This window comes from Microcaecilia unicolor, chromosome 3 (genome assembly GCF_901765095.1).
Source record: "Microcaecilia unicolor chromosome 3, aMicUni1.1, whole genome shotgun sequence".
NCBI lineage: Eukaryota > Metazoa > Chordata > Amphibia > Gymnophiona > Siphonopidae > Microcaecilia > Microcaecilia unicolor.
In genome coordinates this window covers 256614021-256637023 of record NC_044033.1, presented here as the reverse complement: position 1 = coordinate 256637023, position 23003 = coordinate 256614021, and the positions used below count along the sequence as shown (strand labels likewise).

General features: G+C 48.0%; 1 protein-coding gene and 1 long non-coding RNA gene across 4 annotated transcripts; both read left to right on the top strand.

Annotated features, from left to right (window-relative positions):
* Nucleotides 1-398: 398 nt before the first annotated feature.
* Nucleotides 399-21468, top strand: LOC115466629 (synembryn-A-like). 3 transcript variants are annotated; one of them, XM_030198003.1, is made up of 10 exons: nt 399-555; nt 3272-3319; nt 6407-7021; nt 7532-7626; nt 7766-7916; nt 9141-9236; nt 10962-11106; nt 18486-18630; nt 19004-19123; nt 20938-21468. In XM_030198003.1, exons 1-10 carry the CDS (start codon nt 472-474, stop codon nt 21056-21058), a joined length of 1620 nt encoding a protein of 539 aa, XP_030053863.1. In that variant the 5' UTR covers nt 399-471; the 3' UTR covers nt 21059-21468. The 3 variants fall into 3 exon arrangements, with proteins under 3 accessions (XP_030053863.1, XP_030053862.1, XP_030053864.1); XM_030198002.1 differs by having other exon boundaries at nt 10962-11172; XM_030198004.1 differs by lacking the exons at nt 399-555; nt 3272-3319 and adding an exon at nt 4228-4318.
* On the top strand, nt 19137-20931 carry LOC115466630. The gene is made up of 5 exons (XR_003941567.1): nt 19137-19426; nt 19638-19681; nt 19961-20274; nt 20319-20428; nt 20613-20931. It is a non-coding gene; the product is annotated as an uncharacterized LOC115466630 (long non-coding RNA).
* Nucleotides 21469-23003: the final 1535 nt, after the last annotated feature.

Below are 23003 nucleotides of genomic sequence, written 5' to 3'. Positions count from 1 at the left end.
GAGCTGCCAAGTCCCAGGAGGGAGATTTTAAGACCAGTCCTGGTTTTCATCTCACATCCCAAAGCAGTGTGGGATTTGTAGTTCCATGCACTACAGGCCTCATAATGCACCAGGATGAGGTTGTTAGAAATCCAGGACTGGCCTAAAATCTTGCTCCTGGAACTGAGCAACTCAGCACGGCTCCGTGAGCAGTCGGTGCTCTCTGCCAGTCCTTGTGCTTCTGAGAAAATAAAAGGCTTTGGCTTTCTTTGCAGCATTTTCTTGTGTCAAAGTGTGTGCGTGAGAGAGATAGGTTCTGGCATGCCTGGCGGCAGGGCTGTCAGGGATGGTAGACGCCATGGCCTGCCTGTGACATCGTGGGTGTGTGAGGAAAGACTCCTCCCTGCATTGATGTAAGTCTGTGCTCAGCCGCTCAGCCTCTGTCTCCTGCTCTTCCCCTTTCCCTGCACCCATCAGCCCTGACCCTGAAGGATGGATTTACACATGATTCTGGGGAAGCTGGAGACCGGGGAGCAGAAGCTGGTGCAGAAGGTTCTCCTGGACTACAACAAAGAGGTGGGAGAGGGAGTGTGTGTGTGTGCCTGCCTGCCCACCTGCCTTTCCTGGGTTGGGCTCAGCGCTGATAGTGGGAAAAGAATTGGGTATGGGGGGTGGAGGTGAAGGGAGAGCCTGAAAGAGAACTTCTGTATAGGACTCCTGGTTTGCACAGTAGCATATCACAAAGGGCTGCCTGTGGTGTCTCCATGCATTCAGGAACTCGTCTTTGTGTATAAATGTGACACAGATCTCAGGCTGTGTTCTGGGTTTGCGTGTTGTATACATGAGATGTGTCTGGAAGGGCTCGGTGTGTGCATAAATGCAGACACCCCAGCGTTGAGAACAGGGTTGCACAGGTTGATGCAGGGTATCAGACTTTACCTGGATTACAGACACTCTGATTAGAGGAAGGATAGTTCATTTCTGCAACCTCAGGTGTTACACAGACTTTGTTTACATGTGAACAGTGTCTGTCTGTTACTTTTATATCTGAAGAAACAAAATTTTAGTGATAACTCAACACAAGTTCAAGGCCATGAGTGATACAGAGCTATAATATAAGCAATCCGAAACATCACTGGGCTGACAACCCCAGTTCAAATCCCAGTGCTGCTTCTTGTGGTCTTGCGCAAGTCACTTAACCCTTCATTACCTCAGCTACAAAAATTACACTGTAAACACTCTGGAGAGAGAGCAATACCTACTGTAACTCTGCATGAACTGCTACTGTGAAAGGCCCAGATCAAGAAATACACATAAAACATTGCTGACCTCCAGTTAAACAAACCTCAGCACAACACATATGGGAACTGGTAGAAAATAGTTTTCCACAGAGCTACAGCAAAGGATTTACAAACCATTTTTACAAAGAACAGGTTGCACAAAGGTGACACTAATTTCTAGTTCTGTACAATAATGCAAATGTGGACAGCATAACAACTGTATTTATTGAAAATCATTTCTATACTGCCTGAGCGAAGTCAATCAAAGGGGTCTTTTGAGTACAGTGTAGCATGCACTAACAGACATTAGGATGCACTAAGCTTTAGCAAAAGGGCCCCTAGGAGATTTACAACAAAAGTAAAATATTAATAACACACAGCATAAAAACCTTGCAACAAACACAGACATATATGTAAGCCGCGTTGAACCTGCTTTGAGTGGGAAAGCGCGGAATACAAATGTAATAATAAATAAATAAATAAATAAATAATTTAAAAAATATATATATATATATATAATCATCACTGAAAGAAGCCTTCAACTCAAAAAGAATGCCATAACTGCACTCTAACACCCATTCCCCCAAATTTACGGAGCATCAGAAGACCAATCCCTACCTCGTTCAAGGTTCAACTTTATTTAATATACTGCAAATCGACAAATTATCTAAGCAACCCGTTCCTCATCTCTGAGGCCTCAAGGGAATCGCACAAGTGCATAGACGAACTTCAGCACGAACTGCACTGGGGGATTTCTAGCAGATTCTGTTGGGTGAAAGGTGCTGCCCCAGCTGAGGTGTATCAGTAAGAAGGCCGAAGTTCTAAACCCCCTCATTGAGTTAACCTAATAGTTAATGGAGGTGCACGTCACAGAGCCATTGATAGATACCCCCAGGCTCTGGATATGAATTTTACCACCTTGCTCCCAGTCCTACATCTCAGCCCAGTAGCATGTCTGTTCTGATCACCCAGACCATTTCCATCTTCTGATCATTAAGAACTAATGCCATCACAACAGGTGAAGCTATCAGATGCCTCAAAGATGTGATGTATTTAGATTTTAATAAAGCCTTTGACACGGTTATGTATAGACGACTAATAAATAAACTGAGTGCCCTCAGTATGGGCCCTAAAGTGACTGAGTGGGTTAGAAACTGGTTGAGTAGAAGGTGACAGAGGGTAGTGGTAAATGGAGCTCATTCTGAGGAAAAGGATGTTACCAGTGGTATGACGCAAGGTTCAGTTCTTGGGTCGGTTCTTTTTTAACCTTTCTGAAAGCGATATTACTGAAGGGCTATCTGGTAAGGTTTGCCGCCCTCTGGATCGACTCCATCCTGTTTATATCTTTTTGAAGGTTTGGTCTCCAGAATTGTACAGAATATTCTAAATGAGGTCTCACCAGAGTCTTATACAGGGGCGTCATCACCTTCTTTTTTTCACCAGTCATTTCTCTCCCTATGCACTCCAGCATCCTTCTAGCTTTCACTGTTGCCTTTTCTACCTCTTTGGCCACCTTAAGATCATCACATACGATCACACCCAAGTCCTGTTCCTTTTTTATGCACAAAAGTTCTTCACCCCCTAAACTTGTACCGTTCCCTCAGGTTTTTGCCTCCACCCGACTCATTGTATTTAGACACGGAAAAGGCGCTATTCTATAAAACCATGTGCTCCTGCCCTGCCCTGGCACACCCCCTTTTGGGTTGTGTACTTGGGGATTCAGACGCCTGTGCGCAATTCCTAATTATTGCCAATTAACTGCAATAATTAATTGTTAACATAAATTAATTGCTAGTTAATGGCTCATTAAACAATTTATTTACATGCTCCTTGCCAAATGGCTAGATTTGTGTGTCATATGTAGAATCCAGGGGTTAGTGTGTTACCTTCACAGAGGCATATGGTGTGGGCACCTTCTACTGTGCATGCAAGCTATGTGGGGCAGGAACCTTGGTCGGCACGGTTTGCTGAAGTTGTCTCCTGCTAAATGTCTCCTCTCTTTTCTCCTACAGAATTCCCAGTGTTTCTTATTCAGCGTTCAGCAGCGGGAGCAGCGCAAGGTGAGGGTGCAGCAGACGGGTACAAACACCAGGCTGGGGGGAAATGTGCTCCATAGCTGGAGCGAGGAGCATCTGACTTGCCGCTATAATCCAAGGCCTTTCTCCATATCATGAACATCTGTCTCTGACTTAGAGCCCAGAGTATGGGCTGAGACCCAGCTCCTGACTGGGCTGCAAGTGAAGTGGGCACTGAAGGGAGGGCGGAGCGGCAGAACAAAATCTGTACTATAGATAATAAACACAGTTATGCACCCTGGAGTAGAGTCAAAGGGCAAAGGCCATAAATCGTGAGGCCCAGGAACTTATGATCTGATATGATATCCTTACAGGGAAACATAAACAAACATGGGAATGTGGTTTAGCAGGTGAGAAAAACCAGATGACTTTGAAAGAAGGCAGGATGATCCTGGGTAAGACAGCTTGTTGAGGCATTGTAAATCATTGTTAAACACAAGTGTATAAAAATAGCTGTTTTAGTCCAGTATGTTGGAGTGATAGTTACAGACAGCATATTTATGCAGTAGTTTTATCCTCCCCTGAGAAAATATTAATTGTATCAATATACTTGGTAAGTGAATAAAAATACTTTCTCATAAGCACGTAGCCTTGGTCTTTTATCTCTACAAATCGTGGGTAACTGATATATGGAGATTTGGAGAGGTGGTAAAAAGACCTAAACATTTAGAGGGGTTAAATTCATTGGTGACTTCCCGCTGTTGATTAGAGGGGAGCTTTATGGTGCTTGGATTCAAGCTGCAGGACTCCCGACATGCCGGATTGGTAAGTGACATCTTTAAATTATTTCCTGTTATTACTGCTATGTCCTAGGTCTGAACTTTGCACGCAGGCTAGGTGTATTTAAAATAGCATTGCTAGGTTCTATGTCACTTGAATGACCTACTCATGAACCTTTGCTTCAAGCCACATATCTGCCTTCACCGCACTCTGTACAGACATCTCAGGGCAGATGTGTGCATCTTTTCACATCTGCATCTCTAGGTGTGCTCCTCATGCAAATTACATTTTTTCAGAGTTTCCTCTTGTTCATTAATTAATATTCTACAGTTTCTGAATTGCAGCAGTGTGAGATGGGAGAGGAAACAGTTACTAGAGCTATAGAAACTCTATTTTGTGCTGTTAGACCCGTAGGCTGTCCCTGAGTTATTAAACATCTGCAAGATCTCCCTGAGTTATTACATAACTATAGGTTCTCCTTAAGTTATTACACACCTGCAAGATCTCCCTGAATTACATAAGAACATAAGAGTAACAATACTGGGTCAGACCAATGGTCCATCTAGCCAAGTATCCTGTTTTCCAAACAGTGGCCAAGCCAGGTCACAAGTACCTGGCAGAAACCTAAATTGTGGCAACACTCCATACTACAAATCTCAGGGCAAGCAGTTGCTTCCCGTGTCTGTCTCAATAGTTATTATACGCCTATAGGCTCTCCCTGAGTTATTACATACCTGCAGGATTTCCCTGACTTTTTACACACCTGCAGGATATCCCTGAGTTATTATACACCTATAGGATCTTTCTGAGTTATTATACACTTGCAGGATCTCCCTGTTATTACACACCTATAGGATCTCCCTGAGTTTTTACATACCTATAGGCTCTCCCTGGGTTATTATACACCTATAGGATCTCCCTGCATTATTGCACACACCTGTAGGCTCTCCCTGAGCTAATTACACACATGCAGGATCTTTCTGTGATATTATACATATGCAGAATCTTGCTGTGATGAGGTCCGGTTTAAGTTGAACAACCTGAACTGGCTTAGCTGATCCATTATCACCTGAATCATTTGGGTACTGGCTAACTGCTAGGCCCAAGGAGGGGACTATACAGCACAAACATTATTATTTTCTAAAAGGTGGTGGTGGTTTTGCTGTGCTTTTTAGAAATAATAGGCTGTCTTTGACCACAGTTTCATCCAGTGTTTCCACTCTCAGTGTTTCCTTGTAATAGAAGAGAGGTCGGAGTGCAAGATCTCTGGCTGTGAAGGATTATGGTGAGAGTCCTTATAACCTTCATAAAAAGAGAGAAATAAAGACACTGAACAAGGAGTTACCCAAATTTTCACAACACTGCCTTTTATTTATCCTCATTGGATCTTCCGTCTCTCTTTTTCACCCTCTTCTTTGTTGATTCTTGTGCCTCTCTTTTCCCTTATGTACTCTTTCTCTCCCTCTTCTTGCTCCAGCCTTCTCTATTATTCCTTACTCTCCTGTCCTCCTATCTGTAGTTCAAGATAAGGAAATTCTGTGAACTGATACTTAATTCTTCATATAGCATCGATCATGAGAACACATCAAGGTGGTTTACAATAAAAACAAAAATCAATGGGAAAATTGAGGAAATAACAGATAGGAGAGAGGGAAGGAAAGGAAAGGAAATTCATGGAGAAGAAAGGGAAGAACAAGGGTGTCAGTGTCAGGCAGGCATCAAATAAAAGAAGGGCCAACAAAGCAATCCAAGGTGTTTCAAAGGCATAGTAACAGACAGATCATCCCAAGGATCTTTCAGAGATGTAATAATTATCAGACTGCCTCAAAAAATTTCAAGGAGTATTTCCTTGAAATTTTCAGCAGTATTTCCCGCCTCCCAACCACCAGTCCCGCCTCCCATCACTGGCTCTGGCACAGACCGTATAAGTCTGCCCTCCACTATCCTCACCTCCCAACCACCAACTTCTCTTCCCCCACCTGCTCCGCCACCCAATTTTGGCTAAGCTTCGGGTGGCGGAGCAGGTGGGGGAAGAGAGGTGGGTTGTTGGGAGGTGAGGATAGTGGAGGGCAGACTTATACGGTCTGTGCCAGAGCCAGTGATGGGAGGCGGGACTGGTGGTTGGGAGGCGGGAAATACTGCTGAAAATTTCAAGGAAATACTCCTTGAAATTTTTTGAGGCAGTCTGATAATTATTACATCTCTGAAAGATCCTTGGGATGATCTGTTACTATGCCATTGAAACACCTTGGATTGCTTTGTTGGTTACAATATCACCAAAGCTTGTTCAGGCCATGTTTTGTTATGATGTCAGAGGATGGATCCCTATTTAATGCTCCTCTTTTTTCCTAGCAACTGGGTGAGGTGGTGATAAAGTACCTGAGCCAGGAACTGCAGCCCTCCTGCCAGACAACCTGCCTGGAGACTGTCCGCATTCTGTCACGAGACAAGCAGGGGCTTGAACCCTTCATCAGTCACTCAGCCATGCAAACGCTGGCCCGTTATGCAGGAGTTGAGTATGTAGAGGAGTGGGAGATGCAATGCGAACCAGATGCTGAAAGTGTGGTAGAGGCTTTGAAGGCACTATGTAACATTGTGTATAACAGTGCTGTAGCACAGGAAGTGGCTGTACAGTTGCGCCTGATCCATGGCCTGGCCCGGAGACTCAGGTTCAGCAATGAGATCAAATCCTGCCATGACAACAAGTTCTTTGACCTGAGGTTGCTTTTCCTGCTGACGGCACTACATATGGACGCCCGCAGACAGCTGGCAGAGGAGTTGCATGGCGTCAGCCTGTTGACTGATGCCCTGGAGAGCACACTGGCACTGAAATGGGCCGATATGTATGAGGTCATGACGGACTGTCGTATGGATGTGCTGCCCAAAGAGGAGACGGTCAGAACCATGGAGATCCTGAAGACGCTATTCAACATTACGTTTGACATAAGTAGGAGGGAGGTGGACGAGGTGAGGGGCCACAGCAAGAGAGAGGTACAAAGGGCCAGGGCCAGTGCGAGCATTGCAGGCATCCTAAACAACCTTCAGCCTTGCACTTCTCAATTAATTTTTAGACCTTTAGGCTCCTCCCCCTGAGATTTTAATGAGGAAACTCAACAGTTATGATCACCTCCTAAAATGACCACTCCTAAAATGATCCTGAAATAACACGTATAACAGTTAAAATATGCAGCAAGTTTGTGTGGCTGTTGGAATCTATTATTTTTCTCCAACTGCAGCTGTTTTTTATTGTCTCCTAAAAGCAGCTGCCTTTGGTGATCTTCTAGGCTGCCTAATGGTTAAACCAGCCCTGCAAAGAGAGGGGTAGGAGGGGAACAAGAGGAGAGGCACTAGGGGGTCAGTGCACTGCTCCACTGAGAGAGGAGCAGTAAGGGTGAAACAGATGTGTTATAAAGATGCTGAAGGTAATATGAGCTGCTTTCAGCTTTGTGACCCTGTTCTTCCTTCTTCCTCTTATAGGAAGATGTGGCACTCTTTCGTCATTTAACAGCTATCCTGCGCCACTGCCTGCTGGTTCAGAGTGTTGGAGAGGAGCAGACTGAGGAGCTGCAGAGGTAAGTATCAACGCTGAGACACAGGTATCCCTGAACCCGCCTAGCTCTCCAAATCATGCTCTGAATGCCAACGATGACACCCCTCTCCGTCCTTTAGCAAAGATTCACCCTCAGCTCTTTGTGATTCTCTCTCCAAAAGGCACACGGTGAATCTGCTCCTGAACCTGCCTCTGATGTGCCTGGATGTGCTGCTGACCCCCAAAGTGGAACAGGGCTCTGTGGAGTACATGGGAATGAACATGGACACAGCACAGGTGCTGCTTCACTTCCTGGACCAGCGGCTGGACAGGGTAAGTTATTAGTCCTTACAGACCCTGCACAAACTTGGTGCAAATAGAACTTGGGCTTGTTCTTTCTTAAGCCATTTTGTGGGTATAACTCGTGTTACCCATATGTGTTACTTTTAAGTGCATTGGGAAGGGGAACATTTAGATTGGAGATGAAAAATAATGTTTATGAAACTGCATAAGGTATGCATGCATAGAAGTTTAATGAGAATTTATTATCCCGCCCATCAAATATGATTTATTTGAGCGGCTTACAATGCTAATATGGGGGAGAGTAAGATAGAGATGACATCACCGGCTAGGGAGGACACAAGGGGATGAACTACAATATCTGATGGGACAGAGAGATGGGTCCTTTAGGCCCACACAGACAACCTGAGTGAAATAAAACCAAAACTCATTCTGTGTAAATGTATCATTAAAAAGGAAGGTAAAGTGTGCTTTAAATTGTTGTTGGGAGGTTTGTAATCTGAGGTGCTGTGGGCGGCAAGTCTGTTTGCCTACAAGAGTGGCCCATATATTTACATATCGCACGAGCTGCCCATAGGCCTTGCCAGGGGCGTAGTGCTGGCGGAACGGGATGGAGTTGTGACGTATAAAATAAATGTGTACATGCATAGAGAAAATACATTTACACCAGCACTGGAGCAGCTGTAAACCTGTGTGACAGCATCTGTACTAGTGGTGTGGTCAGATGGTAAATTTGGGGGAGATGATGGGTAGGAAAGGGGGTATGGTGCATTTCCTCACTGCCTCCGCTACTTCAGTGATGAGCTGCAGCTGGGTGGTCCAGAGCCGAAAATGGACAGGCCCCTTCTGGCTGCCCCCTGATCTGAGCATCACCGGGGGTCACTATAGGAACTTTATGAAATAGGCATAAACCAAGTGCTTTTTTCAGGGGCCCTGCTATGACTATTATGAAATGACCTCTGTAATGTTAGCACTTAGCGAGAGCTCTCTCACCCAGATTCCCACGCTACCAGCACACTAAAGACTTGTCAGGCCTACAGTCAGACCCCTGCCAGGGTAACATGAGAAGCTGCTACGTTCCCTGTGGAAATACACAGTCTCCAGGACCTTGGGAAGCAAGAATGTTTTAAAAAAACATGGCCCCCTCCCTTGCTGATGGCAGGAGTCAGGGTGGGCAGCCTGAAGGGAGAGGATAAAGAGCCTCTTCCTCCCCCCGCAACAAATATTCAGACATACATCAACTTTCCACTCTTCCAGGGTACCAAACTACGGGAAACCTTGACGCCAGTGCTGAACCTTCTCACGGAGAGCTCCCGGGTCCACCGGGAGATCAGGAAGTTCCTGCGGCAGAAGGTGAGAACAAAGAAATGAGCGTATCAGTAAACCATGTTACTAGGGTAATTCTGTAATGGAACATCTATTTTTAGATGTATAGAAGTTTCCCTGGTGCGTGACTTATGGGCACCCCTGTATGGGTGCTGTACCTTTGAGCACACAAATGGTGGGGGTCTAAAAATCTTCTCTGTATTTCTCCCCCCTCCCCCACACTGAGCTGAGCCAGCAACTGCGGGCGGCAGCACAGTTGCTAGATTTAAAAAAAATCTCCCCACTCAATCTGCACCTGAAAGGCACCCAAAATAGCCCAAGCTGAGAAGCCGGGGGGGGGGGGGGGGGGGGTTGTCCCTATGCCATGTACTGCTGTGTGGCATGCTTGTTCTCTCCTCCTCCTTGGATTCCACGTGGTCACTGCTTGCTGGCACCTTCACATTCAGGAATCATTCCATAGAACACCACGTGGCTGAAAGATTGGCATTTACCACATCTGTGTCAGTGTTCCATCGGTGCTCTCTTTATATTTAATGTCACAAACCTGGAGCGTTACATGCGGAGCCAGACGCACGCGCCCACAAAGCTGTTGATTCCTTTCCTCCAGGGCGCCTACAGTCTGGCGGCATTTACAGTGACGTCAGATGACTTCATCTTAAAACCAGGAACCTTGCACTGCTTCTTTGCTTCGGCTACTACCTTGTTGGTTGCACTGGTGCGTTCTCTCCTGTGCTTGCTGCCTAGCCTAAACCTCTGCTTGAAACTGACCTTGCTTCCTGACCACCGCCTGCCTAGACCTCTGCTTGAACCTGACTGTGCTTCCTGACCACTGCCTGCCTAGACCTCTGCTTGAACCTGACTGTGATTCCTGACCACCGCCTGCCTAGACCTCTGCTTGAACCTGACTGTGCTTCCTGCTTGCTGACCGCCTGGATCTCAGCTGAGACCTGACTGTATCTGCGGTGGCTGTCTGCCTCGCTCCCTTGCTGCCTAGTCCTCCTGCCCAGATCCTCCAGAAGTCCTGCCGGCCGCCTGCACCCAGGGGCTCAACCTCTGGGGAACGGTGGCTATTGCAGGTGAAGCACTGGGCTTTCCGACTGCCTATTCTAGAACTGATCCCACGCCTTCGGAACTGGAACTTCTATGATCAGCTCAAGGGCTCACAACCGGCGGCCCGGGACAGACTGTGACATTTAAATTCTCTGATAACCCCTTATACTGCCAGTAGAGTTTTGAGATCGCTACGAGATCATAGAATGGTCATTCCTCCTTAATCTAAAGCACATTGGGAATTTACAAGGGAGAGAGCTCTATTTTTTTGGCTCGGCCCTTCCTTATGCAATGGGGCTGCCTAAGTACATAAGAATGGAGGAAAGCTTTAAGAAATGTAAAGTGCTTTTGAAATTTCTGTTTTCAATCACATTTGATAATTGGTCTGAGGTTGCTAGCAGGTATAGTCACATATTAATCTATTATTTTTTATTGATATGTATGTTTTAGGTCTTTCCTGTACTTTTCATGATGAAAATTTCAGTATATTGTACACCGCTTAGAAACTGTATATGGTAATTGGCAGTATATAAAATTTTAAATACACATATATAGAAATATCCCCAGAATATCTGAGGAAATAACGACTAGGGTCCTAGGACATGAATCTCTAGGGAGGGGTGGGGTGTAGGTTAGGAATCTCTGGGGGAAATCCGAGCGGGCAGTGAGTAGTCTGGCTCTAACTTGTTACTCCTCATGCAGGTGCTTCCCCCACTGCGTGATGTGAAGAATCGTCCAGAGGTGGGGAACACGTTGAGGAACAAGTTGGTGCGACTGATGACGCATGTGGACATGGATGTGAAATATTGTGCAGCCGAGTTTCTCTTTGTGCTGTGCAAAGAGAATGGTGTGTGTGACACCCCTACACTTTCTTGCCCACAGGACAATTTCCATGAGGATGTACTCACTATGTGTGAGCATTAGTGGCACTTCCACATCCCACAACCATGTAAGAGATTCCCATGGGGACAGGCTCATGAGTATGGGGATTTCTGACACTCCAATGGTCCCACAGCCACATAGATTTCCATGAGGACAGGATCGTTGAGTGTAAGGATCAGTGACACCCCAATGTTTCTACAGCCATGTAAAAGATTCCCATAGGGACAGGCTCATTGATTGTAAGGATCAGTGAGACCCCAAAGGTCCCACATCCACGTAAGAGATTCCCATAGGGCCAGGCTCATTGACTATGGGGATTACTGACACCCCAATGCACCCACAGCCACATAAGTGATTCCCATAGGGACAGACTCATTGAGTATGGGGATTAGTGACACTCCAATGGTCCCACAGCCACATAGATTTCCATGAGGACAGGATTGTTGAGTGTAAGGATCAGTGACACCCCAATGTTTCTACAGACATGTCAGAGATTCCCACAGAGACAGGCTCATTGAGTGTACGGATCAGTGATGCCCCAAAGGTCTCACATCCACGTAAGAGATTCCCACAGGGACAGGCTCATTGAGAATGAGGATTAGTGACACTCAAATGGTCCCAAAGCCACATAGATTTCCATGAGGACAGGCTCATTGAATGTAAGGATCAGTGATACCCCAATGGACCCACAATCACATAGGAGATTCCCATGGAGATACACTTAGTGAGTGTGAGGATCAGTGACACAACCATGAGGATACACTCTCTGAGTGCAAGAATCATTTATCCTTTATCCTTGTTCCCTTCAATTAATTTTGTGAGGTTTAAATAATTAATTTTACCAGTTACAATGACCCAATCACCATCCTGCCCAAAATGATCTTGTAAAAATGAATAACTGGACATAAAGCGAATGCTACATACCTGTAGAAGGTATTCTCCGAGGCTGATTGTTCTCACTGATGGGTGACGTCCACGGCAGCCCCTCCAATCAGAATCTTCACTAGCAAAGGCCTTTGCTAGCCCTCGCGCGCCGATGCGCACCGCGCATGCGCGGCCGTCTTCCCGCCCGAAACCGGCTTGTGCCGGCCAGTCTCATGTGTAGCAAGACAAAGACAAGGGAAGACACAACTCCAAAGGGGAGGCGGGCGGGTTTGTGAGAACAATTAGCCTGCTTTCCTCGGAGAATACCTTCTATAGGTATGTAGCATTCGCTTTCTCCGAGGACAAGCAGGCTGCTTGTTCTCACTGATGGGGTATCCCTAGCCCCCAGGCTCACTCAAAACAACAACCATGGTCAATTGGGCCTCGCAACGGCGAGGACATAACTGAGATTGACCTAAAAAATTTACCAACTAACTGAGAGTGGAGCCTGGAACAGAACAAACAGGGCCCTCCGGGGGGTGGAGTTGGATCCTAAAGCCCAAACAGGTTCTGAAGAACTGACTGCCCGAACCGACTGTCGCGTCGGGTATCCTGCTGCAGGCAGTAATGAGATGTGAATGTGTGGACAGATGACCACGTCGCAGCTTTGCAAATTTCTTCAATAGAAGCTGACTTCAAGTGGGCTACCGACGCAGCCATGGCTCTAACATTATGAGCCGTGACATGACCCTCAAGAGCCAGCCCCGCCTGGGCGTAAGTGAAGGAAATGCAATCTGCTAGCCAATTGGATATGGTGCGTTTCCCCACAGCCACTCCCCTCCTATTGGGATCAAAAGAAACAAACAATTGGGCGGACTGTCTCTTGGGCTGTGTCCGCTCCAGATAGAAGGCCAATGCTCTCTTGCAGTCCAATGTGTGCAGCTGACGTTCAGCAGGGCAGGAATGAGGACGGGGAAAGAATGTTGGCAAGACAATTGACTGGTTCAGATGGAACTCCGACACAACCTTTGGTAGGAACTTAGGGTGAGTGCGGAGGACTACTCTGTTATGATGAAATTTGGTGTAAGGGGCCTGGGCTACCAGGGCCTGAAGCTCACTGACTCTACGAGCTGAAGTAACTGCCACCAAGAAAATGACCTTCCAGGTCAAGTACTTCAGATGGCAGGAGTTCAGTGGCTCAAAAGGAGGTTTCATCAGCTGGGTGAGAACGACATTGAGATCCCATGACACTGTAGGAGGCTTGACAGGGGGCTTTGACAAAAGCAAACCTCTCATGAAGCGAACAACTAAAGGCTGTCCTGAGATCGGCTTACCTTCCACACGGTAATGGTATGCACTGATTGCACTAAGGTGAACCCTTACAGAGTTGGTCTTGAGACCAGACTCAGACAAGTGCAGAAGGTATTCAAGCAGGGTCTGTGTAGGACAAGAGCGAGGATCTAGGGCCTTGCTGTCACACCAGACGGCAAACCTCCTCCATAGAAAGAAGTAACTCCTCTTAGTGGAATCTTTCCTGGAAGCAAGCAAGATACGGGAGACACCCTCTGACAGACCCAAAGAGGCAAAGTCTACGCTCTCAACATCCAGGCCGTGAGAGCCAGGGACCGGAGGTTGGGATGCAGAAGAGCCCCTTCATCCTGCGTGATGAGAGTCGGAAAACACTCCAATCTCCACGGTTCTTCGGAGGACAACTCCAGAAGAAGAGGGAACCAGATCTGACGCGGCCAAAAAGGAGCAATCAGAATCATGGTGCCTCGGTCTTGCTTGAGTTTCAACAAAGTCTTCCCCACCAGAGGTATGGGAGGATAAGCATACAGCAGACCCTCCCCCCAGTTCAGGAGGAAGGCATCCGATGCCAGTCTGCCGTGGGCCTGCAGCCTGGAACAGAACTGAGGGACTTTGTGGTTGGCTCAAGATGCAAAGAGATCTACCAAGGGGGTGCCCCACACCTGGAAGATCTGTCGCACTACATGGGAATTGAGCGACCACTCGTGAGGTTGCATAATCCTGCTCAACCTGTCGGCCAGACTGTTGTTTACGCCTGCCAGATATGTGGCTTGGAGCACCATGCCGTGACGGCGAGCCCAGAGCCACATGCTGACGGCTTCCTGACACAGGGGGCGAGATCCGGTGCCCCCCTGCTTGTTGACGTAGTACATGGCAACCTGGTTGTCTGTCTGAATTTGGATAATTTAGTGGGACAGCCGATCTCTGAAAGCCTTCAGAGCGTTCCAGATCGCTCGTAACTCCAGAAGATTGATCTGCAGATCTCGTTCCTGGAGGGACCAGCTTCCTTGGGTGTGAAGCCCCTCGACATGAGCTCCCCACCCCAGGAGAGACGCATCCGTGGTCAGCACTTTTTGTGGCTGAGGAATTTGGAAAGGACGTCCCAGAGTCAGATTGGACCAAATCGTCCACCAATACAGGGATTCGAGAAAACTCGTGGACAGGTGGATTACGTCTTCTAGATCCCCAGCAGCCTGAAACCACTGGGAAGCTAGGGTCCATTGGGCAGATCTCATGTGAAGGCGGGCCATGGGAGTCACATGGACTGTGGAGGCCATGTGGCCTAGCAATCTCAACATCTGCCGAGCTGTGATCTGCTGGGACGCTCGCACCCGCGAGATGAGGGACAACAAGTTGCTGGCTCTCGCCTCTGGGAGATAGGCGCGAGCTGTCCGAGAATCCAGCAGAGCTCCTATGAATTCTAGTCTCTGCACTGGGAGAAGATGGGACTTTGGATAATTTATCACAAACCCCAGTAGCTCCAGGAGGCGAATAGTCATCTGCATGGACTGCAGGGCTCCTGCCTCGGACGTGTTCTTCACCAGCCAATCGTCGAGATATGGGAACACGTGCACCCCCAGCCTGCGAAGTGCTGCTGCTACTACAGCCAAGCACTTTGTGAACACCCTGGGCGCAGAGGCGAGCCCAAAGGGTAGCACACAGTACTGGAAGTGACGTGTGCCCAGCTGAAATCGCAGATACTGTCTGTGAGCTGGCAGTATCGGGATGTGTGTGTAGGCATCCTTCAAGTCCAGAGAGCATAGCCAATCGTTTTGCTGAATCATGGGAAGGAGGGTGCCCAGGGAAAGCATCCTGAACTTTTCTTTGACCAGATATTTGTTCAGGGCCCTTAGGTCTAGGATGGGACGCATCCCCCCTGTTTTCTTTTCCACAAGAAAGTACCTGGAATAGAATCCCAGCCCTTCTTGCCCGGATGGCACGGGCTCGACCGCATTGGCGCTGAGAAGGGCGGAGAGTTCCTCTGCAAGTACCTGCTTGTGCTGGAAGCTGTAAGACTGAGCTCCCGGTGGACAATTTGGAGGTTTTGAGGCCAAATTGAGGGTGTATCCTTGCCGGACTATTTGGAGAACCCACTGATCGGAGGTTATGAGAGGCCACCTTTGGTGAAAAGCTTTCAACCTCCCTCCGACTGGCAGGTCGCCCGGCACTGACACTTTGATGTCGGCTATGCTCTGCTGGAGCCAGTCAAAAGCTCGTCCCTTGCTTTTGCTGGGGAGCCGAGGGGCCTTGCTGAGGCGCACGCTGCTGACGAGAGCGAGCGCGCTGGGGCTTAGCCTGGGCCGCAGGCTGTCAAGAAGGAGGATTGTACCTACGCTTACCAGAAGAGTAGGGAACAGTCTTCCTTCCCCCGAAAAATCTTCTACCTGTAGAGGTAGAGGCTGAAGGCTGCCGGCGGGAGAACTTGTCGAATGCGGTGTCCCGCTGGTGGAGCTGCTCTACCACCTGTTCGACTTTCTCTCCAAAAATGTTATCCGCACGGCAAGGCGAGTCCGCAATCCGCTGCTGGATTCTATTCTCCAGGTCGGAGGCACGCAGCCATGAGAGCCTGCGCATCACCACACCTTGAGCAGCGGCCCTGGACGCAACATCAAAGGTGTCATACACCCCTCTGGCCAGGAATTTTCTGCACGCCTTCAGCTGCCTGACCACCTCCTGAAAAGGCTTGGCTTGCTCAGGGGGGAGCGCATCAACCAAGCCCGCCAACTGCCGCACATTGTTCCGCATGTGTATGCTCGTGTAGAGCTGGTAGGACTGAATTTTGGCCACGAGCATAGAAGAATGGTAGGCCTTCCTCCCAAAGGAGTCTAAGGTTCTAGAGTCCTTGCCCGGGGGCGCCGAAGCATGCTCCCTAGAACTCTTAGCCTTCTTTAGGGCCAGATCCACAACTCCAGAATCATGAGGCAACTGAGTGCGCATCAGATCTGGGTCCCCATGGATCCGGTACTGGGACTCGATCCTCTTGGGGATGTGGGGATTAGTTAAAGGCTTGGTCCAGTTCGCCAGCAATGTCTTTTTTAGGACATGGTGCATGGGTACAGTGGACGCTTCCTTAGGTGGAGAAGGATAGTCCAGGAGCTCAAACATTTCAGCCCTGGGCTCGTCCTCCACAACCACCGGGAAGGGGATGGCCGTAGACATCTCCCGGACAAAGGAAGCAAAAGACAGACTCTCAGGAGGAGAAAGCTGTCTTTCAGGAGAGGGAGTGGGATCGGAAGGAAGACCCTCAGACTCCTCGTCAGAGAAATATCTGGGGTCTTCTTCCTCTTCCCACGAGGCCTCACCCTCGGTGTCAGACACAAGTTCACGGACCTGTGTCTGCAACCGTGCCCGACTCGACTCCGTGGAGCCACGTCCACGATGGGGGCGTCGAGAGGTAGACTCCCTCGCCCGCATCGGCGAAGCTCCCTCCGCCGACGTAGTCGGGGAGCCTTCCTGGGAGGCGACGGCAGCCAGTACCGCACGCGGCACCGACGCCGGAGACCTCACCTCGGGTGATGGGCCAGCCGGCGCCACGCTCGACGGTACGGTGGCGCAAGCACCGCCGGTACCGGAGGGGTAGGGCGCAACAGCTCTCCCAGAATCTCTGGGAGAACGGCCCGGAGGCTCTCGTTCAGAGCGGCTGCAGAGAAAGGCATGGAGGTCGATGCAGGCGTCGACGTCAGAACCTGTTCCGGGCGTGGAGGCTGTTCCGGGCTGTCCAGAGCGGAGCGCATCGACACCTCCTGAACAGAGGGTGAGCGGTCCTCTCGGCGCCGATGCCTGCTGGGTGCCGACTCCTTCGGCGACCCAGAGCTCTTGGTACCGACATGGGAAGGGGACCGGTGACGATGCTTCTTCGACTTCTTGGGACGAAGCATGTCACCGGAGCTTCCCGGCACCGACGAGGAGGACGTAGAATCCAGCCGTCGCTTCCTCGGGGCCGAGACCGAAGAAGGTCGGTCTCGGGGGGGCTGTACCGCAGGAGCCCTCAGGGTAGGGGGAGACCCACCCGAAGGCTCACCGCCACCAGCAGGGGAATGGACAGCCCTCACCTGCACTCCAGACGAAGCACCACCGTCCGACGACATCAGCAGATGAGGTCCCGGTACCACCGACGTCGATGCAGCTGTCCGATGTCTCAGCGCCGATGCAGAGGGCCGATGCCTCGATGCACTCGATGCACTGGCCGCCGAGGATGAAGGTCTGGACGCTGAAGACGTCGATGCACTCGATACCCCCGGTGCCGATGCCGACGAAGAGCCCGAGAACAAAATGTTCCACTGGGCTAACCTCGCTACCTGAGTCCGCCTTTGCAAAAGGGAACACAGACTACAGGCCTGAGGGCGGTGCCCAGCCCCCAGACACTGAAGACACGATGCGTGCCTGTCAGTGAGCGAGATTACCCGGGCGCACTGGGTGCACTTCTTGAAGCCGCTGGAAGGCTTCGATGTCATGGGCGGAAAAATCACGCCGGCGAAATCGAAAGACGAAATGGCGAAATTTGGCACCAGAAAAATAGGAAATTTCGACCGGGGCCTAAGTAAGGCCTACCCCGACGACGAAAGAAAACTTAACGGGGCGAAAAAACTCGAAGTAGAGGAAGGAAAAAACCCAAAGAGGTTAATCCAAACAATTTTTGGAGTTTCTCACAGAAACGAGTCGAAAACGACGCGCGAGGTCGACTTTTCGGAGCACGAACGGTAAAACACAACCGTACCGAGCGCGGAGAAAAGAAGACTGGCCGGCACAAGCCGGTTTCGGGCGGGAAGACGGCCGCACATGCGCGGTGCACATCGGCGCGCGAGGGCTAGCAAAGGCCTTTGCTAGTGAAGATTCCGATTGGAGGGGCTGCCGTGGACGTCACCCATCAGTGAGAACAAGCAGCCTGCTTGTCCTCGGAGAAAAGTTGTAAATATTCTGGGTAAATTATTTGAAAACTATCCACCCCCACCCCTTTGCGGGTGAAAGTATGTGCCAATGGTTCTTTGGGGGACACGTTAGAAAAATTGCATGTGAGAACGCCATTCCCGAGGTACTGAGGGTTATGCTAGAGATTTGCAAAAAGGGTCACTCTTAACATGGAAGTGTCAGGTGGTGTCTTTGTGTCATTGGATGGATTTGTTACGCTCTCCTCGTCCTCACTAACAGCAACACTCCCTCTCGCTGTTGCAGTATCCCGCTTTGTGAAGTACACCGGTTATGGCAATGCAGCAGGTCTGTTAGCTGCCCGGGGACTGCTGGCAGGAGGTTCTGGTGATGGACACTACTCAGAAGAGGAAGATACTGACACAGAGGAGTACAAAGAAGCAAAAGCAAAGTATGTGAGGATTGCATCTGCTACAAGACCATCCCTTAGCCTGTGACCCTGAACCTGCTGATCCTAGAGACCTCCACCCACTATGACTAACCCCCATCCTGTGTCCGTGAACCTGTTCATCCCAGGCTGCACCACCCACTACAAGACTAACCCCCACCCTGTGACTCTAAACCTGCTCATCCCAGGCTGCACCACATACTATAAGACTAACCCCCACCCTGTGACTCTAAACCTGCTCATCCCAGGCTGCACCACACACTACAAGACTAACTTCCAACCCTAAACCTTCTGACTCCAAGCTGCACTGCCTACTATATGACTTACCTGCTCTCTTGTTGTCTTTCTGTGCATTTTCTCTTCTGCCATCTGACAGCATCAACCCTGTGACTGGTCGTGTAGAACAGAAGAAGCCAAACCCCATGGATGACATGACAGAGGATCAGAAAGAGCAGGAAGCAATGAAACTCGTTGACATGTTTGACAAACTGTCCAGGTGGGCACTGGGATTCACCTCCAGTTTGTCCCCTCTTACCACAGGCTGAAGGCATTAAGGCACAGGACTAGATATGTTAGTTTTTAATTTCTGACTCAGTTACAGCTTGTTTCCCTGCTTTTACAGTAAGAGAGACATACAAAAAGATACATCACCTCTTGAGACCCACCAAGCCTGTATGTCTCACATTTATATAAGCTGGTGGAACAGGTGTGCTCAATGTCACAAGGAGTACAGGTGTCATGAATGTGGTATACAGACATATTGAACATGAGATATAGGTGCATTGAATGTGGGATATAGGTGTATTAAGTGTTAAATATAGCTGTATTGAATGTGGGATATAAGTGTATTGAATATAGGATATAGGTGTATTGAACATGATATATAGGTTGAATGTGGGATATAGGTGTGCTGAATACTGGATATAGGTGTGCTGAATGATGGTGTTGGGGTCCAGGTGTGTTGAATATGTGCTAAATGTGATATACAGGTGTATTGAAAGTGTATATAGGTGTATTCAGTGTGGTATATAGGTGTATTGAAAGTGGGATATAGGTGTATTCCTGAGCTCTTACACCAAGACCCCTCCCTGCCCATCTTCAAGTCTTTGCTTAAAGCCCACCTCTTCAATGCTGCATTCGGCACCTAACTCTTACCGTTCAGTAAATCCAGACTGCCCCAATTTGACTGCCCCTATCGGACTGACTGTTCACTTGTCTTTTAGATTGTAAGCTCCTTGAGCAGGGACTGTCCCTCTATGTTAAATTGTACAGTGCTGCGTAACCCTAGTAGCGCTTTAGAAATGTTAAGTAGTAGTAGTAGTAGTAGATATAGGTGTATTAAGTGTGGTATATAGGTGTATTGAATGTGGGATAGAGGTGTATTAAGTGTGGTATATAGGTGTATTGAACGTGGGATAGAGGTGTATTAAGTGTGGTATATAGGTGTATTGAATGTGGGATAGAGGTGTGCTGAATACTGGATATAGGTGTGCTGAATGATGGTGTTGGGGTCCAGGTGTGTTGAATATGAGATATACATGTACTAAATGTGATATACAGGTGTATTGAAAGTGTATATAGGTGTATTCAGTGTGGTATATAGGTGTATTGAAAGTGGGATATAGGTGTATTAAGTGTGGTATATAGGTGGATTGAATGTAGGATAGAGGTGTATTAAGTATGGTATAAAGGTGTATTGAAAGTGGGATATAGGTGTATTAAGTGTGGTATATAGGTGGATTGAATGTGGGATAGAGGTGTATTAAGTGTGGTATATAGGTGTATTGAATGTGGGATATAGGTGTGCTGAATACTGGACATAGGTGTGCTGAATGATGGTGTTGCGGTACAGGTGTGTTGAATATGGAATACTATGTAAGCCGCATTGAACCTGCTTTGAGTGGGAAAGCACGGGGTACAAATGTAATAATAATAATATACGTGTGCTAAATGAGGGATATAGGTGTATTCAACATGATATATAGGTGTGCTGAATGATGGTGTTGGGGTACAGGTGTGTTGCATATGGGATATAGGTGTGCTAAGTGTGATATACAGATGTATTGAACATGGTGTATAGATGTTTTGAACCTGATATATAAGTGTGCTGAATAAGGGATATCTGTGTAGTAAATGATGGTGTTGGGGTACAGATGTGCTGGCTGTGGAGCAGAATACAGGAGTGCTGAAGACAGGGCTCAGGTAAATGGGGGTATTCAAACTGTGGGGCACTGAAATAGCATGGCTGGGAAGTCACAGGTCGTGACCAGTACTGCAGACTTAGTCCCCCTGTGGCCTCTGATTTTGCAGGGAACAGATCATTCAGCCCATGGGTGTGACTGCAGATGGACGCCTGGCTCCCTTGGACGAGGCTGCACAGAGGATGGTACAGGAGCATCAGTTCCACAACTTTGACTCTGATTCCGACTAAGGATGGCCACAAGAGAAGCATACGCTGAGCTGACAAAATGTCTGTCCAAAGAGCAGTGCCCCAGGGTACAGAGAAAGGGACTCTGGTGAAACCCTAAAATCCTTGTGGATGGTCTTACATTGAGAAAAACCTCCTCTAACTGTTATTGGTTATTACTCATAAACCTCTTCTAACACTGTTATTGGTTATTACTCCTACCCTAGCTGAGATAATATTTAACCATCTCTCTGACCCTACGTTCTTACTCTCCTTATTCTCTTACCTATCTATATGTTCCATCTTTGCTTTACACTTCACTGTCAATTAAAATGTTCTATTACATATTGTGTATTGTGTGGACATTGTAAGAAGTATACTATACCATACTTTGTATTGTTATTTGAATATTTTTACTGCTGTAATTGCCTATTACTCATGTTTGATCTATTCTTACTATACACTGCCTTGAGTGAATTCCTTCAAAAAGGTGGTAAATAAATCGTAATAATTAAATAAATAAACATGTTTCAGGTAATCTCAGAGGCAGACACTTCCTCTAACACTGCTTTCTGTTTGAGGCTAGCTCAGAGATAGAAGTACCTTTTATAACAGTCATTTCTCTAAGCTGTCTGAGAGAAGGCGTCACCTATATATAGGCTGCTTCTAGGTAGAACTTCTGTATTCAAGGCTATTGTTAGGTAATATGGTTGAGGCTAGCTCAGACATAGAGGTTCCTCTAATAAGATGCTCATTTCTCCCAAGCTATCTGAGAGAAGGCATCACCTACATATCAGGCTATCCCTAGGTAGAACTTCCTTGATTAAAACTTTCATTAATAAGATGTTTGAGGCTAAGCTATCTGAGAGAAGGCATCACCTACATATCAGGCTGTCCCTAGGTAGAGCTTCCTTGATTAAAACTTTCATTAATAAGATGTTTGAGGCTATCTCAGACATAGAGGTTCCTCTAATAAGATGCTCATTTCTCCCAAGCTATCTGAGAGAAGGCGTCACCTATATAGCAAGCTGTCACTAGGTAGAACTTCCTTGTTTAAGGCTAGTTCAGAGATAGAGCTTGTAAAATTGTGATTTCTCCCAAGCTGAGAGAAGGTGTTACCTGCCAGTTATCTGCTAGGAAGAACTTGTGTGTTCAAAACTATCATATGATGGGGGTGGGGCTTCTCATGTAGGGCTATCACAACTAAACATGAAATGCCGTAAGCTATTGTGGACACAATGATGTTTGTATGATATTTAGTAGATAGATGGCATAGTTCCAGGCTATCTTGGTTTCATAGGTTCCTGCTGTAGGACTGTCGTTGGCTTCTTCAGCGTTCCAGGTAATTGCAGTCTGAAAGAAACTTCTTGCAGGACTATTAGTATGTGTGATAAGGAAGAGGCTGTCCTACCCTGGTTAGGCCCCTAGAGGGCGCTGTGCCCCTCAAATGTCCAGGGAGAAGGGCTGGGTGAGTCACTAAAGGGAGCCAGTAAGGGGTGTATAGCAGTAGGTTGCTAGGACCGAGGAGAGTCCTGGGGATAGAAACAGGTGCAGCAGGTTATGGGCTGGGTCCTGTTTGGCCATTAAGCACTTAATACCCCACCTGAGTGTGGGGGAAGAGGAGAGCTAGCAGCTGAAGAAGAGAGCTGGTAACTGAGGCAGGAAGATCCCCATGAGAAGTACTGGCTGAGCCCTTTGGACTGGTGGTGAACTGTGTGCAAAGCAAGGAAGCTGGCTGGGGTAAGAAGGCCCTAGAGTGTCAGGTATCAGAACTGTGTGTTACAAGGAAGGACTGTGTGTCCAGGTTACAAGGAAGGACTGGGTGTCTATGTTACAAGGAATTACTGTGTGTCCAGGTGCTTAAGCTGGAAGATTGAACTGAGTAGGAAGAAATGTTTAAGCTGGAAGAACTGTTTAAGCTTGTAAATGTGTTTTAAGCTGGAAGACGTGTGCCCCAGGGGGCTGGAAT